General features: G+C 36.8%; 2 protein-coding genes across 12 annotated transcripts in view; both read left to right on the top strand.

Moving 5' to 3' along the window:
* Window positions 1-7,454, top strand: part of msl-3 (male-specific lethal 3) — a 110,336-nt gene extending 102,882 nt beyond the window's left edge. For all 11 annotated transcript variants that reach the window (XM_067091708.1, XM_067091703.1, XM_067091702.1 and 8 more), the window contains one exon: window positions 6,461-7,454. In XM_067091708.1, coding sequence (XP_066947809.1) covers window positions 6,461-6,527 — 67 coding nt within the window. In that variant the 3' untranslated portion in view covers window positions 6,528-7,454. The remainder of the gene's footprint in view (window positions 1-6,460) is intronic.
* Window positions 7,455-20,210: 12,756 nt separating this feature from the next.
* LOC136831371 (RNA-binding protein Ro60-like) overlaps window positions 20,211-20,537 on the top strand; it is a 159,978-nt gene continuing 159,651 nt past the window's right edge. The window contains exon 1 of the mRNA XM_067091699.1: window positions 20,211-20,471. The gene's annotated coding sequence lies outside the window, so the exon portion shown is untranslated. The remainder of the gene's footprint in view (window positions 20,472-20,537) is intronic.

Raw genomic sequence — 20,537 nt, 5'->3', positions numbered from 1 at the left:
AGTGGCTGATAGGGTCAGCAGCAGGAATAGCCACATACGTTCCAGTATAAACAACAGCATCCATGACATGCATAGTTTTAGAGTTACATGTAACATATATTTTTATGCTATGCTGATGCCTATTCAATCTAATATACTGTTTGAAAATAAGGTGCCTATGAACAAAAAGTTTTTATCCATCACAAATTTTTGGAATGGATGAAAATATTTTGTAAATTGCTCATGTATTTGTGTCATAATGTTCCCTGTTTTCCACAGTCTGTCATTAGAGTGGCAATCTCAAATAATTTTCTGTGAAGGACCTGGTACTGACCATGGGGTACAAGCCTTGGCAGTACTGGCATATGATTAAACATAACATGGGGCATGAGTATTGTTATGGCAGTGAACACTTTCATTTCCCTCATGCATACCTTTGTCCATTTCTTCATCTTACCCAAGTCTAGCAGTTGACCAGCAACTTGCTATTCATGATGAAAGTTTCATCAACCTTGACTTGCACCATTTCAACATCCACAAAAGTCTAAATTAGCTCCATTCATCATTATCATTATTCAGTCAAAAATCAGGTGACACTCCTGCCATTCTATTAAAAGCATAATCATTTGGTATGTAATCTCTTTCATATGAAAGAGTCCAGCCAACATTTTCTGAAGTGTTAGCTGATATGCCACTTATTCAGTGAGTGAGACCTTGAACACCAGCCACATTGGCAAAAAGGCCTTCTTCCCATCAGTCTCTCTATTTCATATCCATAATGTGCACGTACTCCCTGTGTCGCTATGTTCTTCCTGTTGGTTAAGCAGGATCACCAACATCATCATCATCAATATCTGTATCCCCCAAGCTGTCCAGTATAATGTTGACTATGCCACTCATCATTTTCACTGTCAGAGTCTGCAAATTCACAATTAGAATGGTGAATTTCCAGACTCTGACAGTGAAAATTCCAGTTGATGAGATATTTTTTCGTCTACTACCATTTATATAAAATTTTCAGTAAAGAGGTTTTTATTATTCCAAAGGATTTATTATTCCAAAGGGTTTCTACAAGCATTTGGTGGCATTTTAGGCCCTGTCTGAGGTATAAAATCAATGATAGGAGATCCTACATCCTCACTTTCCATTCATCAGCTGATTGAGGAGACACTGCCACAGGACAGCTTTATTCATTATGTTTATCACTTACCTCATCACATCATTATCCTTATTGTCAGCTGCATGATCTTTGTTGGCATCACTTACTACCTCCTGAGAAGTTTCCACATTATTATAAAAATCCTCATCCAGTACAATCACCCATTTATCAGCTGATCAGTCAGCTGACTGAGAGACCTTTGCCTCTCAACTGCCAATTCCATTATTATTATTATTATTATTATATATACATCCTCATGGTCTTTATCATCTTCCACATAATAGGGTCTTCATCCTATGGTTTATCCCCACTAGCATCAAAAGTTTATAAAAGTTACTGGGAGCAAAAGCAAAATCTTTACTTCCATTGTTGGATGTAGCCTCCCAAGAAGTAAATAAACAAAGCTATGTGTATGTATTCATTCTATGATGTATTTGTAGCAAAAAACGTAAAAAATAAAAAATTGATCATGTATTCATACCTTGTGCATATGATAGAATCCCAAGCCAAGAGGTTTGGAGGTGTATGCAAGCAAAAGGAACATCAGGGAAGTATGTGAGGTTGGTCCAAGATATGTATAAAGGAGCAAAAATGCAGGTTGGAAACAGTTTTAGGGTCACTGAATGGATACCATTAAGAGTTGGTTTACATGAGGAATCTGCTTTAAGCTCGTAACTTTTATACCTGATTATGCATGTGCTATCTCAAGGATTAAGAGATCAATCCCCTTGATGCATGCTGTTGCTGATGACATCGTGATATGCAGCACCAACAGAGGGGTAGTGGAGTCAAAACCAGAGTAATGGAGGAAGGTACTGGAAAACAGATTATTAAAGATCAGTAGAAAGAAGACTGAATGCATAAGTTCAGTGAAGATCAAGACTGAGATTAGTTTGAAAGGGATAAGACTGAACAGAGTAGAAAAGTTAGGTATCTTGGTTCAACAGTAGCTGGCGATGGAAATTTGGATGTTGAAATAACACACACAGTGCAAGCTAGTTGGAAAAATTGGAGAAAGATGTCGTGTGTTTCGTGAGGCCACAGAAACAACACGAAGGTTAGGTGCATAAGACAGTAGTGAGACCAGCATTGATATGTGGAGCTGAAATATGGCTGGTAAAGAGAGCACAAGAGAAGAAATTGGATGCAGTAGAGATGAAAGTTCCAAGATTGATGTGTGAAGTGACAAAAATGGATATAATTAAGAAAAGAATAAGGGGAACTATTAAAGTCGTAGAACTATCAAAGAAGGTCCAGGAAAGAAGACTGCAGTGGTATGGCCATGCGATGAGAAGAGATGAGACATGTAGGGAGGTGAGTGATGCAGATGGAGGTGCCTGATGGGAGAGTGAGAGGAGGACCGAAGCAAAAGTGGGTGAATGTTGTTAAAGAAGATCAGAGAGAAAAACAGTTGTCAGCGGATGATGTGTTTGACCGAGCCAGGTGGAGGAAAGCTGTCATAAACAAAGAAAAGATGCAAAGAAAAAATAAGACCCTTTGCAAGAACAATTAAATCACTTTTTGAGGTCATTCCCTTAACAATGGCAAACATAAATGCCATAGCCTTGGCTAGTACTAAAAAACAAAAACTGTGATTTTGCATTCAGAGAAATAAAAAATCATTGCCATAAATGCATTCATTCTGTTCTTCATATATTAAAAAATATACACAAGCTGTAGTAAAAACTACTTAATCATACCACAAGCACTTGCACTACAGCTTACCAACTTAACATGAGTAAAATGTTTCTTCTTTCTCAGAAGAATAAAGATAAAACCTAATTGACAGGCTGATTGCCATGAAAATCGGGTAACCAATGACAGTCCTTACTTTTGTTCTACAAATACGCTGATCTCAGATGTAAACATTGAGTAAAAGGTGTTAAGTTTGAACTTTGCCACAGTGGTGGTCATTCAACTGCTGATGGCAGTGGCTTGATTGTGGTATTTTGAGTGAAAAGGGTTAAACAGCATCATCTGCATTTTCTAACCCTGTTAAGTTTCTCTTATTACTCTATTCTGAACCCCATCCACCTCCAACCACCATATTAATTCTGAATTTTACGAGAAAGACAAACAACAAAATGGTGTAGCTTTCCCTAGAAACACTCCACTATTTTTATAAGACTTTATGTACTGTACTTCTGGATTGTAAGTGCTGACAGATGCCTCATAATGAGCAAAAGATATTGAAAGGGTATTTTTAAATTCCATTCACTGCTGCTCAATATGTGTTAACAAAAATATTTGATCCATGTAACTCCTGCCTTTTCATGGATCAGCATTTTATCAATGTCTTTCTCCATTCTGTTGAGTATGAAATTACTAAATACAGGTTTTCTTTTGATCCCAGAGAAGAAATTCAGCTGATAGTAACTCCAGTAGGGATTAATTTAAGATTTGGTTTCCTTGGTCTTTGGTGGTGTTGTTAGCTTGCTATTTCAAGTTTTTGCTAACTTTATGTTTTGCCTTTGTAGATTATTTGATATAGAGTTTGTCTTGAGAAGTAGGCCTGTTCTTTCTTTAATTATCACTTTTTGCTTTGGGTATGAGAACCCAAACTGCACCATTTTCAGGGACTCTAGCATTCAAGACAAGAACCAGCCCAGTGATTTGAGTTGTACTGATGGTATAGATAAAAGCCACACAAAAGACATTACCAGAGTCATTTCTCCAACACAGTTTGAGATCAGAGTTCTTTTTGAATTAGGCAATGCTTATCTCATTTTACAAAATGGTTCCACCCTACACGGTCATTCCAATCTTCTTTACATGTATTTCTCAGAACTGAAACTGTAACCTTGAAAGCTCAAAAACTCTAAGTCCTGATCTTTTTTTTTCATCCTAGGACAAGTCAGATATAGATTGGCAGAGCAAGCTTATTATTAGGACCAAAAATTAAGATTGGTTTCCATTAGGACCAAAAATTAAGATCGGTTTCCATTTTTTTATTCATCTTTTGAGATTCATCAGATAAGAGCCAGGTATCACTGACTTCTTGCAGATGTCCAAAATGGAATTTTCTCTTTCACTTGAGATCCGAGAGGCTCCTATGACCACTGGCAGTCAGTCATCTGATCTTTGTTCCAAATTCAAGACTTGTTTGACATTGATGAAGAAGCATGGTTTGACTTGAATTAAGATTAGGTCCATTTATGTCATAGATGTTTTTGCATCTGGCTTTGTCCTCAGATAGAAGGGAATTGCAAATATGTCTAGCAATCTTATGGACAAACTAGACTTGGCTGCCAGAGCAGTAATATATAACCTTAGTGATGTATTCTCTAAAAGGTATTTTTTTCACTACCAAATTCAGAGACACAGGAGATATCAGCAGTGTCCATCTTAATCACCTTATCAGAGAAGAAGGCTGCAGAGAAATCTGGGTGTTGTAACTTGAAAAATGATTATGCCTGCAAGAACTCTTAGAGGACAGTATTTGCTATTTTTAGGTGGGAAAATAATTAATGTAGGCAATAAAATCCATCACAAGGGGAAAAGAATAAGGTGATTCATCTGCCCCAAGACTCTGTGGAGGCTTATCCTTAGAAGTTCTGGAGGGTGAGGAAAGATGCAAAAGCATAACCCTGTATTGTTTGGGTAATCAGGGATGGTCATCTGCTTCCCATTCTGGAGACAATTTACTCACTGGTTGGATTTCCAACCCCACAAGACCAACTCAAACAGGTATCAGGCTTTGGACAGCAAGTTGATATCAATAGTGAAAAAGATGTGATAGAAGAGCTGAAGGATGGCTTCCCATGTGTTTACAGTTGCATTTTTTGCTCCCAAAGCACAGGAGGTTGGGATCCCTTCATTGATATCAGCTTGCTGAATCATTACCTCATATAGACCTTTTTCATGATGGAAGTAGAGCCCTCAGTTCATCACTCCATCCAAAAAAATTTATTAGCATCTTTGGACCTCAAAGATGTGTATTTCCATCTTGGTGTGCACCTAGTTCTTAGCGTTTCTTTGCTTCATCTGGACAGGAAATGCATTCCAATTTAAGATACAATAATTTGCTTGCGACTAGCCACTGCCCTGTGGGTGTTTATCAGGGTTTAGGCTCTAGTAGCAGTCTGAATGTACTGGAATGGGGCTTCCTTTGTGGTTAGTTCAGATAGAGGACCTCATACTGTATTGTGCTTCATGATTTAGATATTTCTTCTGGATAGTTGAAATGTGAACTTTCATGGTTGTATTAACTTCTACTAAGGTTGTTTCGCTACTAACTACTGTGTAAAGACACTTCAGAGAAAAGACACCGCTGTGCTGGGGCCTTAGCCATGTGATAATTTTCAGGCCATGTTCAAAACAATGACAATCATTATCTTTACCCAGCCCAGGTTAGTCTATATCTCTGTAGTTAGTAATTTACTAAAATTACAGTTTTGCATGAGCTCAGTTTCACTGTAGGGTAATGTGATAGATGGTGGAGCTGCTCAACCTATTGTTAGTGTTCAAGAGATCAGACCTCTAACCATGTCGTTGATTTTTAAATGCAATATAGATATTAACAAGGTCTTAATTGAAGGTTCATGGAGTTGTTTACACTTTGCCTCCCATTCCTCTGATGTATCATTTTTACAAAGAAGTCATTTCTCTGATCTTAAGGAGTGTTTCCTTATGTCTTTCATTTCAAGTGCCAGACAGACCCTTCATTTCTCAAATACAGTCTGGGCTTTAACAGTTGATTCATCCTCTCTTAAACTGAGATTGAGGCCCTATAGTAGTTAGTTTGCTATGAACAAATGTAATTTTTAAAAATAAATTTTCCCTAACAAACTTATGGACTTTAGAACATTTTCCTACCTCTCTTCCCTTTATTCTTACTCTCAAGTATGTAAGTGCATGAAGAGTAAGCTGAACTTATGGTCAGGAACTGACAAATCTGACTGCATAGGCACAGCAAATCTTCTTCTGTCAGAGAATTTTTGTCTGGGACATTTTATTGCAAGTGAATTGGCACTTTTAAGTAATGGGTTTAAATGAAAAAAAAAAGGCTTTTCTGTTAATAAATTTATCATGTTAGAAGTAATAAAGAAAATGATACTGAAATTATAGTTTGTTAGGTATGGTAATATCAGATCATGCCTTTTTTTATACATTGCTGCATAGGAAGATTTTTTTGGAACATATACAAGTAAATTACCCCCTTAAATTAATTCAAAGGTAGCATTTATACAAAGTATGTCACCGAAATAGTGTGCATAATTCAACTTTTTAAGGATTGTGGTATATTTCTTTCAAAAGTGTATTTCCCATACTATATTTGTAGAATGTAGTGTGAATGTATTTTAAAAACCTCTATATTTTCAGATATGTTAGTAACCACAGTGAAGATTTGTTCCAGGAGTCCCATTATGTACCAAATCCATATTTGTAAGAGTAAGGTTAGATACCTTATGTAGCTTCCAGCTGTGAATCTGAATCTTATGGCTTTACCATTGTAAGGTAACTTTTCTGTGCCAAAAATAAAGTTTTCTCTGACTCAAATGTCCATATTTTGCATATCTGGAGAAGCAAAGCGTAGCTTAATTATTGTCCATGTGTCAGATGTCATGATGACAATACATACAGTAGATTAATTGACATGACAAAATTGTTAATTTAGGCAGATATTATCATACAGTGAATATTCCTGGTGCTAATTTGTTGTGCTTCATAAAATTGAAAGCTGTTTGTGAGTAGAAGTTGTAATTTGCAAATGTTGTCACTTGTTTATGAAATCTCCATCCTAATACATACCTGGTATAATAGTATTAGTAACAGCTTTGAACCGTTTCTTCCTTCAAATGCTGGAAATGGTGAGATTGCTCATACTTTTAACATAAGGACGTCTTTTCCAATGTAAGAAAACTTCATTGAAGATGTGAATAGTGATTTTGTTTTCCTTTGGGAGCTTTTCTCTTGCACTATCTCAAACCTTCTTATTTTGATTAACCATTTTCAGTTAGCTCAACTTTTTAAGTTGTCAGTCTGCTGAGTTGTCTTGGCTATAGAAATCTGATATTACCCTTAATACATGGTCATATGCATTGCATTTCATATGTCATAGATTTCATGACAGGGTATCACAATTTTTCATAGTTTATCTTTCATTTCTAACATTTCACAGTAAAAGTCATGTTATCTTGCATCATTGTGAAAGATAAAAATGTTGAAAATCATGTGGTGTACCTTTCATTCCCTAAAATTTTTTGTTAGCCAGCTATAGGCAACTTCTGTCGGCACATATCATTTGTCAGTGCTACTAACATTACAGTTATTGTCAAAGTGTATTTTTTTCAAAATAAAATTTCCAAGCATATAATCCTGCAACTCAACCACCTATTCATTATTTTCTAAAAGTAGGCTTAATGCAGTTCACCAGCCTAGTTCCCAACATGTATTTGGTTAGCTATAAGTAATTTATATCAATGAATATCACTTCCATCGTTACTAATACTGCAAGCATAATGTTTTACTAAAACATAATAAAATCCCAGAAGTCAGTCACCTCATACAACATCCCTTTGGCCCAAGCTGTTCATTTTGCTCTTTCCACCTAACTGTCTAGTTTCTTCAGTCAATCCTATTAAGTTTTGTTTTCTATCAAACTGATTTTTTGGTACTACCTTGAAGACCAACAGGGTTATGGATATGCTTAGAACTAGGAGGGTAAGGTTAAGTGGCATGCCTCCTCGCCAGTGGAAATTGAATAGATGATGAGGCCAAGCAGTGTAAAAGTCCTAAAGGCATCCAATAAGAGAATGGTTTATCCATCCTTTTAAGGGTATCTTCATAGCAGTCATAACGGAAATACCTGGATGAATTGTAATAGCCCATGTCCCATGAAGTATAAACTAAGCCCTCATGTTGATGACCACGACATACAAATGCCTTCCCCCATAAAACAAATGCTGGAAGTAATTCAGGCCTGTATGAAATTCTACTCCCTTGTAGAATTGAGCAAAAATTAGTTGAGTGCCTTGGCATTTAAAACAGGAAATATCATCATTAAAACTGGAAAGATTCTTGTTAACAGGATATCTGTAAAAAAAATATGCCTTTAGATGATCAAAAGAAAATGAGAGGCTAAAATACACCACTTCAACAATTTGAGAACTACTTTACTCAATAATCATAAATATTAATAACTTATACAAAGATAATTGCTTTCAGCACAAATATGTAAGAACAACAGTATTAAAGAGTAAAGGAAAAATAAAGAGTAGAAATAAAGAAAAAACTTTTCAAGCAGACCTATTCCTAATTACCTGTATTAGCCTTTTAAGTAGTTTAACCATGCAAACAGAGTCAATTTCTTTACTTGTCATAGGGCTGGCCTGAAGGATTTTCCTTTATTAATTTGTTTTTACACAAATCCCATCTGTTTACATAAGCCTGTCTTTATAGTTAACAGTCCAAGAGACACATGGGAGAAGAAAAAACCCTCCCAAGTTGGCTATGTATCCATGGGCTCCCATGTTCATTTCAATATGAGCACATCTGTTGTTCAAGTGATTTATGCTCAGTGTTCTCTTTCATTTTTGGTCTTTATACTTTTTTTTCCTCTGCCGCTATAGAATTATTGATGAATAGTTTTTTTCACAGGAGTTTGTAAGTATGGGTGATGACTTCCTTTGAGGTACTGTATGACTGTTCATTTGAACCAGTGCAGTTTATTATTTGCCTTTTTAGATAGTTTATCCCTGTTTGTTTTACCCTTTTCAGTTGTTTAGTGTTTTTATTACAAGCTAAATTTCATGTGGACTAGTAGATGTTTGTGTTACAATGTATGTAATTATGTTCCATGCTCACCATTGGTTTTGATCTAGATAGGAATATCTTTCTCTGAATATTGTGTTATTTATTTTAATATAATTTGTGATAACCATAGTCCATAGACATTTTAGTGCTCCTGGTAAGCAGTGTAAAAGTTTTATGGCCTTGTTAGAGAAGGATCTGCATTTATAATGCAGTATTTGCAGAGACCAGTTTTGCTAGTAGTCATTGTGAATAATCTCTGAAGGTTGGTAGCAGTGGCTGCTTTACAATTCCAGAAGGGATTTAAGCACCTGAGTTATTCTTCTGATTATGCAGTTTCATCCATATAAGAGGCCTCAGAAACCTTTTCCAAGTATTTGTTGAAGTCATCGTACACAAGACACTGAATCTAAGTCAAGGAAAGAAACAGAAAATCTTTTTGAGCTGGAAAGCTTCCTATTTAAATCCATCCATAATCAAAAGTTCTTTCACATACTAGGAAATTCACACAAGGGTTTGGCTCCTTACCATAATGATGATAACTCTCCTCCTTGTAGTAAGTGGTCGCCCTACTTAGATAAATTTGAGATACATGCAACTTTAGTGGAGGTGCATGTTGTTCCCACTTCAGCAAAAGCTGTGGCACCAATTTCTGGTACCACATGGGATCTCAGCTCTTGTTGTAGCAACAGTTTTTCACAGGAATCTATAACTCATCTTTACATCTCAGTTGATGATGACAATTGCTTCTCATGTTGCTGCTCCCTCAGGGGTTGCAGGCACCCGTGTCGAGAGTATTGCGCTAGCTCTTGAATCTTTTGGGTAATGTGGTGGAAAATTTGCAGGCCTTGAAAGAATTGCAAGCTACTCTATCTTCTTGCTATTCATTTGGTAAAACATAAGACTAGTAACACTAAAAGGTGAAACCACTAACCAGAGCGTCCCGCACGCACACAACACACACACATGCCCACAACTCTTCTTATCTCTTGTATATTAGCAACTTAGCAGTAAGAGGAGTGTTGATACTATTTATTGTGATTTAAACAAAGAGTGGGAATAGACAAGCTATTCTAAGCCACCCATTAGTTAATGAAGAGTCAGATCAGTCTCATGTCATGCAGCTATGAGCTATAGTGGGCTTTCTACCCCAAAGTGAGACTTGGTCAACAGATTGAAAGATACTTGTGACTGTTAAACCTGGATCAAGTAGCACACCTGACTCTTTGTATGAACACAAGTGATAAGCACATGCTGATTCAAACTGGCAGCAGTGTTTCCTTTGCTATGAACCTTGCCCAGCCTCAGTTAAGGATGATTGACATATGTGCTACTCCAGCCACTAGTGATTTAACTTTCAGCATTGACTGCTGCTTGGTGCTTACTCTTGGCATAAGTATACTGACTAAAGTTATGGCTACATTCTGCTCAAGTAGCTTTTCCAAGAGGACTCATGAAAACAACTTTAACTTATGAGGTGAGCCTCTTCTTCCTCCTTTAAGAAAAGACTTATTGGGGCTTAGTTGTTATGAGCGGTAACAAGGATTCATTCTCGAAACTTTGGTTATCAAATAATTTCAAGGTTGCAATAATGGATAGTATTCCCATGTTCGATGAGGTTGCAGGACCTTCTTTTGAAAGTTTGGTGGCGAATCCTTCCAAACCCTTAAGAACCTTTGCCACCTTTCAACTGAAGATTGGGTTTTAAATCTTAATTACAACCTTTTATTGAAGATGTCCAAAATAATCTCGGCATTAAACAGGAGAAGATTTGAAGAGTGAGATCCAGATGTTATCAAATGAAACTAAGATGTACCTCTTCATTTAAACCATAAAGCACCACTTCATGTATATGTGAAGCTTTTAGTCTGGAAATGCAGCTGATATCTTCCCAGGTGTTGCTTCAGCAATGTAACCTATATCAAAAGGGTATTCTTAAAACATTGCCTTGGGCTTCCAGCTCTTAGCAGCTGCTGCTATAGGAGGCATTCTAGATCATTTGAAGAAATAGATAAAAGGGAAAGGTATAAAGTTGGGCTACTATAAACCCCACAGTTTTTTCTATTATGATCCTCGATCCATGAGGGAAATACCAGGCAACATCTAGACATTGAAGCTTTGGCTTCCAATGCTGTCAATGGTACTTTTGCCAGCAGAAGCAGATTCTGGGGAGAAGCTTTTGTTGTTGGTTAGTGCCAACTGGCAGGAGTGGGTTTTCATTACCACTTATAAATTAATGGAATCTGCCAGCAAGAATTCAGGGGATTGGTTGCTATGTTAGAGAGCACTGTGATATTGTAAGTTGGTGTCAAAGTGAATGCCTTAGTGAACTTGATTGTCAAGAAAAGAGACCCAGTCCTTAGAAGCATCATCAACCTACTGACAACATCAGATTTGAAAAGCTTGACTCTAGATACAATGGATTAAAATCTCTTTCTGCAGGAGTTAAGGTGGACATGGAGAGGCTGGATGTCTCTACAACTTGAGAGGTGGTGATGTCTTTTGGGCAAATTGAAAACTTTGAAGGTTTATCCAGTCTCCAGCCCACCATCCCCATAGTGACTTTTACAAGTCTCCTTCTTCTCCATCACATTCTCAGTTTTGCCAGCCATATAGGTCTATCAGGCTCCAGCCAGGAGGTAAGGTTCAGTGGCACCTCAATGAACCTTAGCTCATCTGGTTTGTTACTTATTGGGTGTATCTGAGTCCAGTAAAAATAAAAATATGTCGTACTTTTGTGTTTTTGCTTTTGCAAGTACTCTAAAGTATTTGTGGTTGGTTTTTCTCATGCATCATAAGTTCTAACTGTAGTATAAATATAGTTACATAATGTCATGTTCTTGCTGTACATTGTTAAATTGATGCTTAAAAAGTAATTTTTAAAAAGTGAAACTGTTACTCTGTGTTTATCGTATGATCACATGTTAAGAAATTTTAAGATGGGTTAAGTAAAGTGCATGCATATATGTGCTGTACCTGTAATTCAGAATAGGCAATCCCACTACTGCAAATTAATGTTAATCAGATGTATAAAATCAGTTTCTTACATAATTTTTTAAAAATTGTTTGGACCTTGCTTCATTGTTAGCATGTGCTCAGATATTCTAAAATCTGTTGCCAAAAGAATTGTAATTGCTCATGTGCGTACACTACAGAATAGAAAATCATTTTTAATCAAACATATAAAGCTAGTTCCTTTCTTTTAAAATGATGGTGCACACTTGTTTCATTTTGAGAGTGCATGCTCAGAAATTCTAAGATTTGTGATTGATTAAGTGCAATTACCTCAACATACTACCTCTGCACCCCATGAGTTTGAGTTATCACTGTTTACTTCATTACATACCAATGGAATTCAAAGATTTTGACTTAGATTAAAATGCCCTGTTTCACCACAACTACATTTGGACCTCTCTATGCTTTACATCGTCGTCTTCAAGATAAGATTACACAAAATTTAGTGAACATTATCCAGTACAGTTTGGTATTCTGATTGGCGTACTGTATTTAATGCGTTGTTATTCATATTTTATTGTCTTCAAGGTTAGATTTTGTGCTGTATGTAATTGTTTATTAGTCTGTGTATGTGTGCAAGTTTACTTATATACAAGTATCAAGTTACAAAACATCATGCACATACAGTACTGTGACAGCCCCCCACTTCTCAGTGTCTCTCTCTTTCTAGTACCGTATTTTTATTGTCATTTATTTAGTGCAGTACAGCATTGTACTTGATACAGAGATGTAGTGTTGTGTGTGTGTGTGTACACATGTATGTTTCACATTAAGGTAAACTATCCGCATACTGTGCATTCTCTCTCAAATCTTTTTTTTATTATAAAGAAAACCCAGAGAGAGAGAGAGAAAGGAATACAATTGCCATATCCTTTAGAAAAAAAATTTTTTTTGAAAGAAAAAAGAGAAAGAGAAGCAAATGCACAAAAAGTGCATAGTTTACCTTATTGTGATGCTTATGTGTACATGGGCACTATACCGTACATACATAGACTGAAAACTATATGTAACACTACATTGCTATATTAAATATAATAGTGTATTGCGTAAGATGAATGTCAATGAAAATACTGTACCAGAGAGAGAGGAGAGGGAGGGGAAGGGAAATTAAATGCTTAGTGTTTTGTAACTTACGTTAAAAAAGAAATGCAAAGAGGTTCATGGTCTCTTTTTATTAATGTATGTGTTTTATATGTTAACATATCATGTAAGCATAAGTAGGTAGAACTAGTCAGTTAGCTACATTTTTTGTTAGGCTTTTTATGTGTATGGAGTTCTTGCTTAACACTAATGGTGGGCGAAAGCAAACACTAATATAAAGTAGGTTCTTACAGTGTAATCTTGTGGAATGGTACAAAATAAACAAGGAACACAAATTAGATGTAACTGTCAGGATGATCTCTGGCTAACTGACTGAAGGATTGTCCTGGAAGCAACATTATTGCCAAAACGGTAAAATATCATTATTGCCATGACATACATACACTGAGGAGGCATTAGTAGCACATAAATATATGAATATTATTATTATATTATGGGAGCTATAATATTGGTTAATTAATATAAGAATAAAATATGTATTCAGTATAAGGGTACAAGAGAATAAATGCAATGAATGATAATTGGAACACAAGCAATGTCTTTCTCGTACAACAAATGTATCACTATATCTTTCATAAACCAACACCTCCCTCCCCCCCACACTTGTAGTGCACTCCCGAGCAGACTCCTTTTCCATGAGCCTCTGAGAACAACATTGGGTCACTGGAGGAATATTATCTAAGCTAAGGACTACTTTTCTGAGCAAGGAGTCTGGTAGAAGTTGGGAATGGATCAACATTAGAGGGTGGCACTGGGCAAGGGAAACAACGGTTTTGCCACCACACAAAACCACTTGGGAGAGACAAATCTCATAATCCCTGGACCTTCCACATCCCTTGACTCTTCTAACTTTATCCCAGCAGTGAGATGTTGAGTCTTGCATCCAACCTAACTGTCCAACACTTATCCTGGATAAGGGGTGAGCATGCTTGTCATACAGAGTCTTGACTTGCTCAGCACAGGCAGCAGTATGATGTTCACAGTCCTTGATGTTGGCCTGCCACTCTTGTGAAAATGATTGAGGGTAGGCAGGGATGCATGGTCTGAGAAGTCAGCCATACAGGATCTGAGCAGGAGGGCATCCTATGAAGTTAGGAGTATTTTGGAGCTCTAACGATTGTTAGTTGAGTGTTTCACAATTAACATTGCCAGACGGTGTTGTTGCTAAGATGAGGTGCAGACTTCACAGTGGCCTCAGCATGACCATTTGTCTGTGGGTAATGCAGTGAGGTTACCATATGTTGAACTCCCCATCACTTGATAAATTCCTGGAACTCAGTGCTGGTGAACTGTCGTCCTCTGTCAGTCCTGAGGTGAAGAGGAACACCAACTTCCTGGAAATAGCAACAAAAGATCCTTATGGTGTTAAATGTGATAGTATCACCTTTGCAAGGACGACAACAGGCCAACCTGGGAATTAGTTGACTATGACAAGGAAGGTCTTCCCTGCAACAGTGAAAAAGTCTGCTGAGAATGACTCAAGAGGGCTTTGTATAGTTAAGTATATCTTAGTTTAACCAGACCACTGAGCTGATTAACAGCTCTCCTAGGGCTGGCCTAAAGGATTAGACTTATTTTACGTGGCTAAGAACCAATTGGTTACGTAGCAACGGGACCTACAGCTTATTGTGGAATCCGAACCACATTATACCGAGAAATGAATTTCTATCACCAGAAATAAATTCCTCTAATTCTTCATTGGCCGGCTGGAGAATCAAACGCGGGTCTAGCAGAGTGCTAGCCAAGTACGATATCGACTCGTCCAATGAGGAGCTAGAGGGCTTTGTAGGAGAGTCATCATTCATTAAGGGTTTTGTTGTTGGGATGGCTGCAATATTTGGCATGGCTCACAAGTGTTGACTGTGTTGGCAGTGTCGACACCAATACCAGGCCAACAGACCGAGGCGACACAATGAAGTAGATGAATGTATGAAGGAACTGCTCTTGCTACAGCAAGAAGATACTGGAGAATCCTATTGGTATGTGGAACTGAAGATGTGACAGCATTCACTGCCATTATAGCTTGGAGATGGGTGGCAAAAGAAGCACCTGAGATCTTTTTCTCTGATATGGGGTGGCTAACAAGAGCTTGAGACAGAGCATCAGGAATGCAAATCGACTTGCCAGCATTCCACACAGCTGTGTAGAGGTAGGGAGAAATCTTCTCCTTCAGGCACTCGAGGTGTGATTCTTTATAGCATCCAGTGTCTAGTGATTCAGAATAGGTATGAGGGGGCAGTGATCCATAATTACAGTCAAATTCTGTAGGCCAGTTAAATATAGCCTGCATTTCAACAATGCCCAGACGACAACTAGGATCTCAAACTCGGTGGTACAGTTGACTCCCGGTATTCGCGGGATGTGTATCACTGCCCCCTGCGAATAGCTAAAATCTGTGAATACTTAAAAACCCCTTTAAAAACACTTATAATTGCCTATTTTGATAGTTTAAAACATCAAAAACCCTCAAAAAATGCTTATACCTGAATATTTTAATAAGTAGTTTTATCACAAAAAGTGGATTTAATCATGAAAATTATATGAAAATACAATAATTTGTGAATATTCCTCTCTGAAAAATACTGCAAATAGGCAAATTGTCTGCAAATGATGTGTATATGTGTTCCACAAAGAAATCCACGAATAGGCGGGGGTCCACTGTGTATGATGTGTCAGCATTGGTAAGAAACCAAGAGCCACACTGAACTAGACATAGGCATCACCACCATGTTCCCACTGGAGGGAATATCTAATACCTCAACTAGCAAACAAAAGCTGATAAATTTGCAAAAAACAGTTCTGGGTACTAAAAAACTTCGAAGGTGCTGATCTGGAAAGAAAACTGGTTAGCACACCCATAGGATGGTTATGAACCCTGCTGGAGACAAAGCATAACCTTATGACTGGCTAGTATGGACTTGGCCAAATCAAACTTGGGTAATAACAGCACAGGTAAAAATGGCACAGGCAAAAAGGCACGGTAAAAACGGCACAGGTAAAAATGGCACAAGTGAAAAAATAGGAAAAATGGCACAAGGGAAAAAAATATATTGATTCATCTAAATGTTTCGCCATGTTTAGTACTAGCCCCTTGTGCGGGCAACCTGAGCAAATAGCTCATCTCAATCGATTTGCCTCTGGCCAAACGGTCTGTGCAGGCGCACTTCAACGTTAATGTTGGAAGGCAACTTTATTTGGCTCAGTTCGCTTTCTGTCCCTGGACAGATAGTATGCACCAGTCAAGAACTGTTGTTTTTGATATTTGAGTGTTTAAACTTAAATTAGTGATGTATCAGATTTACTTTTTTTTAATAAGTGATACGGATATCAGAATAATATAATGAAGGCTGAAAGTGACAGCATCATTCCTGAATGTCCTGTAGATTTCATTGAAATCTATATGAATGAGACTGCCTGGGCAAGTAAAATCCAAAGGCCATAGTAACAGGTTAAGTCTATGTATTCGTGGTTATACAGTAAACCATATATGCAAGTCAGTTTTTAAATGAGAATAAATATTCATTATGGCAAGAATAGGCCTATACTGCGTCTATTCATGATTATGCGTCACATATGTAATTCATTTTTAAAATGAGAACAGAATAATATTCTACTTTCTGGTATAAAATTAAAACAATATTAAGCTGTGTGTTTATTCATTGCTCACATCTCATGTAAGCCAGTTTTGAAGTGAAATTAGACTAGTCAACACAAATGAAACAAAGGAACAGTAGTAAACTATGGATGTTTAATCGTTGTAACACTTCATAGGAAAGTCATTCTTAAAATGAAAACAAATCTGTATTAAGCATTTTAATGAAATAGAGACAAACAATGTTAGGCCTGAATATGTCAACTTTGAAATGAAAACATACCCAGAGTATTTTATGGTGGGGTGGGGGTCGTTTTTCCCAAAACTGGACCTTTTCTTCTATATACAGTATGTCATTGCAATATAGGTATATACAAGATGAAATACTTGAAAATGTTATTTTAGTTATATTAGGAAGAAAACCTGGGCATGCAGTCTATGCCCTTCTACCCCCATTAGATGTTATTCAAAGTACTGACTTTGGTTAACAGAAGTTTACTTATAATGTTGAAAGTTTGCACTGAAATTAAAAAATATATGTTTTCAGTTTTATTGATTGATTCATTTAATATGTTAACAATAACAAGTATCATGCATATTACTTTATTTATTGTTATGTTATATACTTTGACTTAACAAAAGACAATAATTAATAAATATTCTAAAGGGTATGTATGTGATGCAATAAAAAAATTAAAATTTAGAAATAAAAAAGAGGAACTGCAATTACTATCTATAGTTATACATGAAAATTTCCAAATGCATACTACAAATGAAAATATAAAATGTATGTATATTTCAAAGAAGACTTGCCAAAAAAACAAAAGAATTTTATTTATTACTTTATAAGTACAGTTCAATGAAAAGGATAGTCATAGAAAATATGGACTTCCAGAAATTTTGGTGGGGGTCGTTCGACAACCACCACCCCCCTCGGTAAAGGCCTGCTATTACTAACATAATACAATTATCTTGCCTTGGAACTCTTCCTTCATCCATAAATTATTCAATAAACACATAACATTCATAAAATATTCAATAAACATTATGAAAATCTACATTGGAGTATTGAATTTGTTTTTTCAACCACTCACTGGATGCCTTACTTGACGTTTATGAATTTTTTATGCTATCGGCAAGCCAATTACAGCCAGAGCATCGTCTGTTGACGCCAAGGCTGCTAGGAGGACTGAGGAAAATGACTGTGTCGTTACTGGTGAAGGTTTGCTTTCACAGGCTAACTGTACAGGTATAACTGAACCTTAGTGGCGGCCTTTAGATGTCCGTGGAGAGCCGGGGAGTTTCCCCAAGTCCAAGTGGGCCATGTAAAGAGGCCAAATTTTGTTGTCAGTCAAGCATGGGTCGTAGGACAGGCATTTAGGTAAAGGAGAATGACTGGGTCTGTGGAGATGAAGAGCTTCTCCGGAGTAAACTACAGGAGAGGAAGTATGACTGCAGTGCAACTCATAGGCACGATCCACCATAAGAAAGCTAATTGAAGGACAAGTTGAACCCAGATGTACCTCAAGCAGGGGAAGAGTCCCGTCTAGAACACGGTGGTCAGTGAGTGACTAACACCGGGACATGCAGTGTGTCTGCAGTGACTCAGAAGAACCTAACTGAAGTGTTGGAGAAGCACTAACTTGACTCTTGGCAGCCTTGAGGAGTGAAAATGGTGACACACACAAGGCTACCGATGGCTGTTGAATGCAAATATATAAGAATTTTACAGGCATGACCAATTTATTATACTGTATCTGATATGAAATCAAAGTCAATTTTATGATGAAACAGACTAGTTCGGAATATTTTTCATGTATGAAAACAAACTCCCTGTGTTCAATGAGCCGGATAAATCGGATCCGGATTGCCAGCCTTCAAAGTAGATCACTTGAAAGCATGCAAATGAATTATTGCAATTTCTTATTCAATTACTTGAAGACGATTTTTAAGAGAAACAAAAATTCTTCTTAATTTGCAAAGCTCGTTATTGAAAGTCAGTTTATGGTGTTAGGTCTGCAAGTAATAACAAGTGTAGCAAGCCCTATAAAAATGAATTCTTATTCACTTACTAATCTTCAGGCAAAAGCGAATGCACTTACGCCAACGGGTTCCTATCAAATTTATCTTATGGATCATATATACCAAAGTCAATTTTATGCTTGAGCACTTAAATTGAAAATCGAACACTTCTAACTTTAATCAAAATATTTTCTTCACAGCCAAGCAAGGTATATTTTAAAGGAAAAAATATGCACTAAATATAGTAGCTATTTTCTTCAATCGTAATAATACCTCGGCGATAAATAGACAAAAAGCAAGGTTCTGTCTAAAATTTACTCTTATTCAACCAATTTTTTTCCATACAAAATAAGAGTAAAGTGAAGTGTCTCCAGATGTGTGTTGCCATCTTGGCATTTTTAATCACTAAATTCAGATTTGTATTTTGTGACCAAGGAAAATATAGATCTGGTAGGATTCAGGAACAACAAAATAATGCTCAATCAATTATAATGGAAACAATGAATAGCTCGCTGTTTTATTTCTTAGTTTAAAGGGAAATGACATTAGCTGATAGCAACACTGGCTTACCTGATGATTTCTTGTGTTGCCAAACTTACAAGATTTCCGAGGAGCGAACGAAACATTAAAAAAAAACAAAGGACTCGCAATTTTGAGACCTGTTGTGGAAGGATTATGTGAACCCGGCTTGAGGCAATCGGTTAAGGTAAAAGACCTTCGGTTATGTACATTCTAATAATTCATGGTAAAAAAATTAATAGATTAATATATGCTTCTTAGCGTTACATAGCTCGGTCCCTAGCCACAGCAACTATAGTTTTCAAAGCATTGTTCTTGTTCTTGAGTATGCATTCCATTTAAAACAGAAATCTGAAACTTTATTGAATGTTATCATTGGCAAAGTGAAACGTGACTAGACCTCTGTCTTCTTTGGTATTTTACTATGTAAGTTTACTTATATTTATTAAAACATAGTCATTTGGTCTTTAAAATGCACCAGCTGTTGATAAAGTATAATAATATTTGAGTCGCTTTACCAGGAGACAATTATGCCAGCTGCAGATGACGGTGACCAACACTTGAATCTTTCAATCCAGCCGATTCCGTCCTCACTTTTGCAAGCCGGCGTTTAAACACGACCAACCTACAGGATCCTAAGACAAAATTTTGGTCAATATTCTCAACTACACAATGTCGTGGTGTATTCTAAAATGATACAACTTTGCCAGATTTACATCTTTGATGAAATGAATGTCGTTATGAGGTTATCGCCCCCAGTGTTGTTTTCTGTGCTGCATCTCTATTTTTATTTATCCGCAAGTTACACTGTTTCTATTGTATTTGGTCTACTTTCCTCTCTACAGTTGTGGTCACTGTATTCTGTGAGATCGTGCGTAGCAAGTAATTGTGTTTAGGTTCGTTCTACACGTGTGCTTGCATATTTTGAAGAATATATAATAATTACAATGCTCAATTAGTGAGTCATGCAGGTCTGCAGTTTCGCACGCTCGCTACGTTACCCCGTCTGCCCAAGTGCACTTGCTGACCTCACACCTGAAGTGTCGTCTTACTTATGCTCTTGAAAAAGAAGTTGTGTCATGACCGATAATATTTGTCATTCGTATGCGTCTTAGAGTCAGATTTTTCAAAATAACTTTATGTAATTAATTTATGAATTTTGGAGATGTTTTAAAACGATACAAATATAAATATTGGTACCTGATTCCTTTTTAAACTTAAAATGGAACTACTTCTCTTTCAAGAAGAGTGAGCATCTGTTTGTCTGCTACTGAGAGTGACGACTGTCGTCGAAAGAAAGAAAACAAAGTTTTTGGAAGCTCTTCCCAGTAGGTATGTTTCGCCATTAAATGAATTGTTTGTCGTGCTCTATTATAATAACGTTATTTACAAACGGTG

Source organism: Macrobrachium rosenbergii, chromosome 48 (assembly GCF_040412425.1).
Source record: "Macrobrachium rosenbergii isolate ZJJX-2024 chromosome 48, ASM4041242v1, whole genome shotgun sequence".
Classification (NCBI taxonomy): domain Eukaryota; kingdom Metazoa; phylum Arthropoda; class Malacostraca; order Decapoda; family Palaemonidae; genus Macrobrachium; species Macrobrachium rosenbergii.
Note: the sequence above shows the minus strand (reverse complement) of the source record. Positions and strands in the feature narration are given on the sequence as shown.